Source organism: Sinocyclocheilus rhinocerous, unplaced genomic scaffold (assembly GCF_001515625.1).
Source record: "Sinocyclocheilus rhinocerous isolate Xijiao unplaced genomic scaffold, SAMN03320098_v1.1 scaffold2120, whole genome shotgun sequence".
NCBI lineage: Eukaryota > Metazoa > Chordata > Actinopteri > Cypriniformes > Cyprinidae > Sinocyclocheilus > Sinocyclocheilus rhinocerous.
The window spans coordinates 1-11,089 of record NW_015630026.1 but is presented as its reverse complement, the minus strand read 5'-3'; the positions used below and the strand labels follow the sequence as shown (position 1 = coordinate 11,089).

The window sequence follows — 11,089 nt, the reverse complement described above, 5'->3', positions numbered from 1 at the left end:
CTGTACACATGTGTTTTTGTTCGGGAGGTTTTGTACTCGTTCAGAAGATGTGTAATAGTCCCCTAGTGTATAACAGTGAAAACACGAAAAGCCGTAAAAGCTTGTCTTTGGCGGGGAAGCGTTGTCTTCTAAAAGACGAGATAACTTGTCAATAGTGAAATAAATGAACTTTTCCACGACATTCTAATTTATTGAGATGCACCTGTATATATCAAACAGCCCCTACATCACCACATGTTGTTCAAATGGGTTTCAAGAAAAAACTAACTCCTGGCTCATCCAAAAACAAACTCCAGCATATTTAGTTGTCAGACAGCAAAAATGTGTCACTGAGCACAAAATGAAGCTTCTGCCATGGCTGTTTCAGTTCCCTGACCTAAACCCTGTAGAAAATGAGTGGGGTGAACTGAAGAGAGGAAGCACCAACATGAAGCTGGTATTCTGAAGGATCTGGAGAGATTCTGTATGAAGGAATGGTCTCTGATCTCTTGTCAGGTGATCTCCAAACACATCAGGCATTATAGGAGAAAACTAAAAAGAGCTGTTATCTTGGGAAAAGGACGTTGCAAAAATTGGGTGCCAATAACTGTGGCTAACATGAACTAGAGAAAAACATCAACCCCCTTTCCAATGTTTTACTTCAATAAAAGGTTAACATTTTGTACATTTTTTGAATGAAGATCAAAAGGCTGAACAATGCAGATTTATTTTCACAGCCACCTTTGCTCATATTTATAATATTAATAGGCGACACTGTAGGCCGTCTGTCCTTACCTTAACCTTAACCTTAATTCCACTGGTGCCGTTCGGGACATAGGGCGACAAGCATTCTCCAACGGCTTTGATCCGCGGCCATGACTTCAGCCTCGTCCCATGGAATGTCGAGTCGACTGCTCACAGGTCTTCCATAAAAGTTATTCGCCAGGTGATTTTGGGGGGTCCTTGTTTTTGTTTGCCTTGTGTAGGCCACCAGAACAACATGAGGGTGAGTAATTAATGACAGAGTTTTCATTTTGGGGTGAACTAACCCTTTAATCTGCAGAGGGAGGGAAGGCGAGTTCCAGATTAGACGAAGTCGCTGGAACACGGCAGATGCATTGCCGATGCGGCAGATAACATCTCGTTCTGCATCCCCATTTGAGGAGACGACACTGCCAAGATAAGTGAAGTTTGCAACTTCCTCCACTTTTCCGTCGATTGTAATCGGTACTCTCAAGTTTACATAACCGATGCGAACGACTTTGGTCTTCTGTCCATTAATTTGGAGTCCAGCGCTGGCCGCTTGATTTTCTAGGGCCATAGTGAGGTCTCGTAGAGCAGTTTGGGTCGGGCCGAGAATGACAATATCATCGGCAAAGTCGAGATCGGCGAGGAAGAGATTGCCAACTGCAAAGCACACAACCTTGTCATACGCCAGTTTCAATCGCAAAGAAATCAGTTATTCCTTCTTCCATCCGTACACAGCATCGAGAGCCTTGGTAAAGGTTGCGAAAGATGTCTACAAATCGAGATGGAATTCCGTAAGCCCGGGCTATCTTCCATAGCGTTTCTCAGTGCACTAAGTCAAAGGCCTTGACAAATTCGATAAAGTTTAGTGAGATCCGTTGTTGGTATTCCAGTGATTGTTCGATCACTTGTCGCAGAACAAAAATCTACTCAATGCAGGATCTGCCCCTTCAGAAGTTCACTTGTTGATCTCTAAGGCAGGCATCGACAGCTCGTCGGAGGCGGTTTAGAATGACAATAGAAAATACCTTTCCAGGTACCGATAGAAGAGTAATACCCCACCAGTTATCACACTTGGAGAGATCGCCTTTTTTTGGGAGTGTGATGATCACACCTCGTTTCCATTCCTCAGGGACTACTGAGGTTGCCCAGCAAGCATTGAGCAAATCCTTCAGGGCATCAACAAGGCACTGGTCACCAGATATGAGTAGTTCAGGTGGGATCTCGTCCTGGCCTGCAGCCTTGCCATTCTTGAGTGCCCGGATCGCATTTTTCATTTCCTCTGCTGTGATCGTGTCAAGGTTTACTGGCAGATCAGGTATAGGGTTTAGGATGCTGGGATCAAATGCTGTGATTGGCACTAGCTAGTTTAGGACTTCCGTGAAATACTCAACCCACCGACGCTCACATTCTTCTTGAGTAGGAAGGGCCCTGCCGTCCCGATCTTTGATCGATGTGCCGCTTCCAGATGGGGAGCAGGTAAGCTCTCGAACGATCCGATATAACGTGTGCGTATCATTGCGATTTGCAGCTTCTTGTGCCTCGGTCCCTTTCTGAATGACCCACTCATGCTTGTCATGTCTGCAACTTCGCTTTTCTTGTTGATCCTGTGGTGGCTCTTGCCGTTTCTATGAAGAATCACTCTTGAACACTTGGGTTTTGATGCCAGAAAAATAGACTTTTATTATCAGAGAGATAATGCAGTCTAGAGATGATCTGCAGAAAATCTCCCAAGTCTGTGTCTGGACAGTCTTTTATACTGTTTATCTTCTAGGCGTGTTCAATATATTTCATACATATTTGTTATGGTTTACCTTTTTTGGCTGTGTTTCCAGTCTGCTACCAAGACGCAGACAGGAAGCCTTAATTTTATGTTCCGTGAAAGTAAGGGCCCCATCATATATTTTGTCTTATGTCAAAACAGGACATGCAGCCCCACCATATGTCTGTCGTTCATACAGTCTTCTATACCATTCCTCTGCAGGCCTGTCTGCACACAGGCACATACATGATTATAATAGTAAAATAACTTGATACATAAATGGTTATATTCATAAGGATTATACTTGAACAATTCATATTTTGACCAATAAAAATCTTCCACAATCCAAGTCCCTATATTTAATCTCCGCAGCTTTGCGTTCCGTATCTCTGCATGCTTGGTCCCGGACTTGCTTCGCATGCCGCCGTTCATCTATCAATGCCAAAGATCAAGGTTGGCATGGGCGGCGCTAGGGAGAGGCTAGCAGCTTCAGTACCCCCAAGAAAGACCAAAGCACCCCCATAGCACCCCCCAAAAATGAAATAAAATAAAAACATTTGACTCATAACGCATGCATAACTCGTGCAATGCAACATGACTTGATTTGTAGTCGCACTTTTTATAATGTCATAGCATTTTATTTTAAAAATGGAGTGGTTCCTTGTGCCAAGTAGGCTTGCCCCCGACTAAAGATTTTTAGTCAACTAGTCGCACGTTTATGTTAAAATTATTAATATCCTCCTGGGACCCAGCTATGGAGTTTTTGTCTCTGTAGTGGATTTTTAGTGAATTTCTTTGAGACCTCACATGTCACAGTTTTAAGTCTGGATGTAAGGAGCACATTCAGGGCTTTTCAGAGAGACCAAATGTTTGGAGGTTTCACCATGATCACTCCCTCTGCTTGGTCTTTAAAAATGGCTGACATTAATTTAGTGAAAAAATTGTACATCCTTATGGAAATATGATGATATTTTGTAATTATCATTTAAATCTGATTAATTTTCAAATTGTTTGTCATAAATAAACATCTCAGGAAAATGTTATGGGGTTTCAAACCAAAATATGACTTCCTGGTTTGAAACAGGATATTGATTTCATTACATGTCCACTGTAGAGGACACCAGGACTAAAAGCATGTTTATTACGCATTTTGGGAGACACAACAAATGAATATGGAAAGAAATTATATATCAATATTCTTATGAAATATTAGATTTTATTATAAAAAAATCTGGCCAATTATTACTCCCATTATTACACTTCTTTTTTCAACATGCTGTCCCAACAGCACATTAATATGCAAATTAGGTACAGTGTATAGATAACATTGTGTTTAATGGACAAACCAGTTTATGTAAATTTTACACACATATTGCATAAAGTAAAATGGTATATCAAATCATTTTGTTATATTTTTTATAACATAGTTGAGAATCATCCTTATACAAAGTTTAGTATAAAAAAATCCAGAAACCTAACAAATTGATTGGTGATTTTTTTTTTAATCCCATTGTTTTTGCCTTTTCATGTCTATTCATGTCATTTTATTTTTTAGAAAAACTGAGTCCTGGTGTCCTTTACAGAGGTCATAGCATAACATATGAATAAAATATAATTTTTCAAAAATGTTATTTTTCCTTTTTTTTTTCTTATGCTCTAAACAATGTAATGACATGAAAAAATACTAAATTCACAAAGCTTTTTTTTCTGGTTCTGAGGAGGATATAATAACCTACTAAACCATCCTTTAGGCATAGGCGTATAGCCTATTCCATGCTCAAGCACGCACATAACGCTTGCCACAAAGCACCAGCAAAAGTAATGATTATGAATGTGCCCGGGGAAAAAAATACATTTTAATTATTTAATAAACTAGAACTTTCTCAGTCAGTGTCAGCTGCAAAGATGAAGTTACCGAATGCCGACGCTCGCTGACTCGCCATCTCCACAAAACGTGCCTTTAATAGCAGGCAAGTAGGCGGTTCATTGTTGTGACGCGCTTCATTTCACGGAGACTGGCAGAAAGCACTGTTTATTTTCTCTATTTTACAAAAGCTCAACATTTTGGTGTTATTGTGAGTGTACATAAATAAAAGCAGAAATAGTTTTTTACGAATGATGTAGCCGATTAGGTTACCAGAGTGTCTCGAAACTGCTCCCAACGAGAATCCAGGTCGTATGGGGGGGCCAATAGTTTGAAGTGATTCCGGACTGCAACAGTGTACTGCTGCAATACGACTGGGTCTCGGAGCCGTACGACATCAAAAGGCTTTGGTTGCTGGCCACGGGCTGGCAAATGTCATAATCAAACTCGGCATGTTGCGACGATCAGGAAGTGGTCAGTACCCACTGGCCATCTGTTACATTAATGTTAATCTAACAATAAAAGAAAAGAGGGAATCACTCGCTGCTCTTGAATGAACTGCTTTTGTAGTTTTAATAATCAGTTTATTTGTAATGAACACGGTGAAGTGATTTTTACGTTTGATTATTTTTTATTTGATTTTCTTACTTGAATTCTTATGTTTAGATGTAAAATGAAAAAAATAATGCACTAGGCCTATTTGTTTCTTTCTTATATTTGTTCTGCTGTTTTTTTGCATCTGTTCTTATTTTTAATAACAAAGATAAAATAAAAAATAGTTATATTGTGATTATGAATATAGTTTATTATAGTTTATAATATTATGTTAATATTAATTAATATAATAATATTATAGTAATACTCCCTGCAAATCTACATACTCAGAAAAAGGGTACCTTCATTTACTTTATTAATGGCAATGTGTGTGTGTGTGTGTGTGTGTGTGCCATTTATGAGTAAATAAAGGTACACTTTTTCTGAGTATGTAGATTTGCAGGGAGTATTACTATAATATTATTATATTATTCTACTGCTATTTTTTTTCTAGGGGAATCCTGGTGTGTTAGGTCAGCAGGGCCTGCAGGGGCTTCCAGGTTTGCCTGGCCCCCAAGGACTTCGTGGCGAAAAGGGTCAACGTGGACTCATAGGCTCGCCTGGGCTCTCTGGCCTGGAAGGAGACCAAGTACATAGAAATACACACTCACCCACAAACAATTCTTAGAAAACTCAATACAAGGGCTTTCATTCTGTTGCATTCTTTTGTGTTAGGGCTTTCAAGGAGATCAAGGCTATGCTGGATTAGGTGGAGTGCCTGTAAGTGACACTCCGTAGTATGAAATATTCAACAATAGAAATGCTCTGTGTGTGTGTGTATATATATGTATACAGTATATAGATAGATAGATATAGATACAAACTAGACAGCATGTATGAATTATATTATATTATATTATTATATTATATTACAATAATCTTCCAGGGTCATCCAGGGCCTGGTGGTCTTCCGGGGCTTCCAGGGAAGGATGGCTGTAATGGAACCAGAGGGCAACGTGGGTTGAATGGTGAGATAGGACGACCCGGCTTCCCAGGACCAATGGTATGAGAAATGTTACAAGCAATTTTCGTGTTGACTGGGCTCTTTCAGTGTGTTCATTCCTGCAGTAAATGACGTCCATTACTTTTTTTTTTTGCTTGTTTCAGGGACTACCTGGGTTAAAAGGAGCCAAAGGAGACGCGTTTACAAGGATAAGGTTTCTTCCTGGAACACCTGTATGTATAATTCCAAAAAATGAGTTTATGGGTTTATATTTTATAACTACTGACTATATTCTGCATGCAGTCCAGAGGTTGAGCATTGTTGTGTCATATAAAATCAAATATAAAAGCTGATTTCTTAAATTGTAAAATACTTCTGTAGTTTTGTTGTTTTATTTAGAGATACGTTATAATCATCTTTTTATACTCAACAATTCTGTTATCCTCATTCACAGGGTGTCGATGGACTACCTGGAATACCTGGACCAGAAGTATGTACTAAGTACAAAAAAACCTTATGCAAAAGTCCTTATATAAGCTATAATGTATTAAGTGCCGTTTTATTTATTAGTTAAGTTTGTTTTGTTTGTGTGTGTCTGCGTTTGCATGTGCACAAAGGGGCTAAGAGGGGTCTTTGGCCCACAAGGTCCACCAGGACGAATGGGACCTGATGGATCTATGGTGAGAAAAGCATTTACTCTTCAAATAGCACCATTTTTTTATTCATCCATACTATTATTATATGTATAATTATATAATAATGTATGTATTCTGTTTTTGTTTTTTTGCAAAATTCAAAAGCTCACAGTAAAATGTTTTTGAAAAGAGTATCTTATGCTCACCAAAAATATACTTTTTAAAAATATTTTTGTTTTATTTAATTTAATGTTTTTTTCTAATTATATAGGGCTTACAAGGATTACCAGGTCCAAGAGGCCTACCGGTGAGTTTTGCAAGTGCATGCCTATGAAACTGAAGATTCACTGAGAAGTTTACAGTTTATTAGCTCAGATTTGAAAACCTGAAAATCTTTGTTCGAGTGCAGCCGCCCTAGACTTCTAGCATCTTTCATTTAACATGCACTTCTGCTTGTTCTTCTGTTGCCTGTGCATTAATATGAAGCCGATTTTGATTATTTTAAATCTTCTTGAATTATATTTTGTTCGTTTGTCCATAGGGAGACCCAGGAAGATCACTGCCTGGACCAAAAGGAGATGAGGTAAATAACACACTTGGCAGTGCTGGCTTTATTTCATACTTGAATTTGTGTTTAACAACATCATCTTGATTCTCTTACAGGGGGAACAGGGGAAACAGGGTGAACCAGGTCCTTTTGAATATGTGGAGCCCAACCCAGAAGACTATGTGAAAGGCGAAAAGGTAAAACGTCCATATGTGAAACAAGTTTTCAGCTGTTGAGGATGCCAGGCAGCTTCCAAGGAGAAAATGATGGTGGAATTTTATAACTTTTTTTGTAGGGGAGGAAAGGTCAGAAAGGAATTTGTGGAGCACCTGGCCCAGAGGTGAGTATTGCTGCATATTTATTTGAATTTATTAGTCCTAATAACTTCTGAACTAACATAGCAAGCCCTGATATGTGACCTGTGTTAGCTGAAGCTCATTAATGTGGTTTTACATTCATTTTTGTGTTTCTCAGGGTCTTGAAGGACCTCCAGCAGAAAAAGGAGAGAAAGGCATAATTGGTTTACCTGGTCAAAGAGTAAGATTATTCACTAGTTTCCATATCAATTGATCCACTACAAACCAACACCACAATCCAGCCGAACATAACACCTCAAACCAACAGATAAGACTACAAACCATCTGTCTAATAACAAAAATTCAACCTGTCATAACACTCAAAAACAAACAATCATAGAATTCCAAACCAACCAATCAAAACATTCCAGACTAACCAATTAAATTATCAGGATTAAGCATCGAATTCCTCTCATTTCACATATGTGACCCTGGACCACAAAACTCAATATTTAGATTTTTTTGCACCCTCAGATTCCAAATATTCAAATAGTTGTATCTCGACCAAATATTGCCCTATCTTAACAAACCATACATCAATGGAAAGCTTATTTATTCAACTTTCAGATTATGTGTAAATCTCAATTTTGAAAATGTATTTTTGAAATTGTATGTTGTTGTATTTTTTAAAACATTAGGGCCTGCCTGGATATCCAGGAAGATATGGCTTTCCAGGACTTAAGGTACACTTTTTAATCATTCATAATTTACTATTAATAATGATTTATTTATTTTGAAATGATAGGTTTGTTGAATTATACTGTTTGTCACTTCTGATGTTATGTTTTTACATATACAGGGAGCACTAGGGGATAATGGTCTCCCAGGTCTATATGGCAACCCAGGGCCAAAGGTCAGGCACGCATTCTGACTAGACGTTGTATGAAAGAAATTGATTTAGTAAGAGTTATCTACTTGCAGTATATTGTGATTTGTTTGCTGACACTGCTGCTGTGAATGTGTAACAGGGCTACCCAGGAGACCCCGGACCTAAAGGAAACCCAAAATACCATTACAACAATATGATGGGTAATAGAGTTAACATTATATCAAACACAAAGACATGTGAAATGTACTGTACTGTCTGTGGTTAGGTACAGTATTTACCATGAAGATTGTGTCACTTTATTTCTTAAATAAATTAGCAGTGCAAACTAGAATTCTTTATATTGAGAGTTTCAGATGAGGTGGATCTGTTTGAAGAGTTTTTATATATCATTGCATTTTTATATATCAAATGTATAATATAATATACATATATAAATATAATATTTAATTTAACAAGTTTTAAAATTTTTGTATTATAAAATCTTTTGATTTTTTTTATGTGTGCTCTAGGACCACCTGGAGATCATGGGCTTCCTGGTGCAGCCGGACTTCCTGGGGATAGAGGGGCGATGGGTATACCTGGACCCCCTGGTGATCCAGGAGCATCTATAAGAGGTCTGAAATATCTTAAATGTCATTTATGTATGGTATTTATAAACTTAGATGTCTTAGTGCGTGTTTTTCTTTCTTTTCTTGATTCTCTTTCTAACTCTGCTCTGCTTTTAGGTCCAGTGGGTGAATCTGGTTTGCAGGGTCTTAATGGACTCAAAGGAGAAAAAGGTGACCCAGGAAAAATATACGGGTCATACTTAAACTATGGTAATATTTCAGATTTTTTATGTTTGTCTTACCAAAATATTTTCAATATGCATTTTCCTAAACATTATAATGATTTGAAAGAGTTATTGTATTATTTGTGTGACTGACTTGTAGGGGCAATCGTAAAAAGCTGGAATTTTTTCATTTTTTTTAACTGAAGGTACATTTTCATCACCGTTTTGGGCTTTAAGCATATATGAAATTACATAAGTTGTATATTCGTAGTCATTAATGGGATTTGAGGGACTCAAAAGCTGTAAGTAGATGTGTATTTATTCATAATCTTCTTCAGAGGATTATGCTGTTTTGTCCAAAACACAATAAGTACTGCGTAGAATGGAAAATAATAAAATAATCTTTAATACCTGAAGTGGGGAAATGTGTGTAATTATGTGTGTATGTGTGTATGTATGTGTGTGGGTATATATATATGTGTGTGTGTGTATATATATATATATATATGTGTGTGTGTGTTGGCATATGTATATGTTGGTCCATATATAATTAAATACATAAGCAAATATATAATTGGTCTTGAATGCTGATTTGCTGCTCAAGAAACCAGTTTGTTGTTATACATTTGTTTTAACATTTGTTGATTTGTTGATTCTTTGATGAATAGAAAGTTCAAAGAGCAGCATTTATTTAAAGTATAATTACTTAATTAATAACATTTAGAAATGTCTTTTCTGATGCCTTTAATCAACTTCATACATCCTTTCTTTAAAAAAAAAAAAAAATTTAAATAAAAAACCTTTCTGACCCCCAAAAATTTGTACTGTAGTGTACTGTTTTCTCACTCGTACAATGTAAATGTCAAAAACGAGAGAGAAGAATAGATTTTTTTATGGTTTTGTAATATAATTTAATAACATATAATCGCTCTTCCTCTAGGGGAACCTGGAAAACGTGGCCCTACTGGACCCAAAGGACAAAATGGAATTCCTGGTAATCCTGGTGAGTGGATGTGGATTTTTCCCCCTCAAATTGTTACATTTTCTGTTGTTTGTCTTAACCAGCCCTGACAAATTGATGTGATTGAGTCACATCAAAGTATCTGTACATACCTGTATAAAATGCATGTTGGAGAATGTCTATATAATTAGACATTTGAGAGCATGTAAGTGTTTACTTAGTTCCAATAATGCTTTTGTTTACTTTTCATAATTGCCTTTTGTCACTGAGATGTCTTTTGTCATTTTTTATCTTTTCATTTCATTTGTTATTAATATTAATAAAACATTTTGCGTGTTTAGCGTAGAGACACTAACCTATGTCTCATTTTGTTGACATTATTGATAATGTCGATGTGTGTGCATCATCACTGAAGTTATTGTATGTTCTTCAAGCATGTCATCCTTCTTTGTTTGCCTGCTTGCATGTTGTCTTTGTGTGTATGTCCATCCTGTTACGGTGTCAACATTTGTCTCGTCATGTGTTTCGAGTGAACAGTTTGCGGTGAGCATAATGTTTTGACAGTCACATGCTACATACATTTATCCAACACCTTTATACATGTAACATAATACTTGGATACATAAGGCATGCAACTTTAAGAGCTATCATTCTAAAGAAATACAGCTAATACACTGTGACAAGAGTAAATGTCTGTGATACAGGTTACTACTGCGTGCCTGGTGAGCGTGGAGAATCTGGACAGGTTGGAAATAGAGGGCCCCCTGGATTAAAAGGTGTTCAGGGGAGAAAAGGTAAGTTTTCATACATTGACATATAAACTTATATGTATATAAAGATTTATTTACCTGTGGGAATGTCATTCTATTAGATTCAAAATATCAAACCAAGTGGTGTCTGCAAACGATGCATAATTTTTTTTTCCGTAGAACTAGCTTTTTCTTTTTTCTAAAATTTTGATTACTTTTTTTTTTTCTGTTCAAAGGTTTGGGGTCAGTAAGATTTTTCTTTTTAAGAAATTAATACTGCAATACATTGATCAGAAGTGACAGTAAAGACATAATGTTACAAAATATTTATATTGTTACAAAATATTTCTA

The 11,089-nt window shown here is 37.0% G+C and overlaps 1 protein-coding gene across 1 annotated transcript in view; it reads left to right on the top strand.

Annotated features, from left to right (window-relative positions):
* LOC107739778 (collagen alpha-1(IV) chain-like) overlaps nt 1–10,783 on the top strand; it is a gene marked incomplete at its 3' end in the record, with an annotated part of 24,137 nt that extends 13,354 nt beyond the window's left edge. The window contains exons 3-21 of the mRNA XM_016551983.1: nt 5,401–5,535; nt 5,622–5,666; nt 5,833–5,949; nt 6,054–6,122; nt 6,344–6,379; nt 6,507–6,569; nt 6,796–6,831; nt 7,066–7,107; nt 7,188–7,268; nt 7,367–7,411; nt 7,546–7,608; nt 8,066–8,110; nt 8,227–8,280; nt 8,396–8,456; nt 8,766–8,870; nt 8,982–9,074; nt 9,969–10,031; nt 10,527–10,532; nt 10,694–10,783. Coding sequence (XP_016407469.1) covers nt 5,401–5,535; nt 5,622–5,666; nt 5,833–5,949; nt 6,054–6,122; nt 6,344–6,379; nt 6,507–6,569; nt 6,796–6,831; nt 7,066–7,107; nt 7,188–7,268; nt 7,367–7,411; nt 7,546–7,608; nt 8,066–8,110; nt 8,227–8,280; nt 8,396–8,456; nt 8,766–8,870; nt 8,982–9,074; nt 9,969–10,031; nt 10,527–10,532; nt 10,694–10,783 — 1,249 coding nt within the window. The remainder of the gene's footprint in view (nt 1–5,400; nt 5,536–5,621; nt 5,667–5,832; nt 5,950–6,053; nt 6,123–6,343; nt 6,380–6,506; nt 6,570–6,795; nt 6,832–7,065; nt 7,108–7,187; nt 7,269–7,366; nt 7,412–7,545; nt 7,609–8,065; nt 8,111–8,226; nt 8,281–8,395; nt 8,457–8,765; nt 8,871–8,981; nt 9,075–9,968; nt 10,032–10,526; nt 10,533–10,693) is intronic.
* Nucleotides 10,784–11,089: the final 306 nt, after the last annotated feature.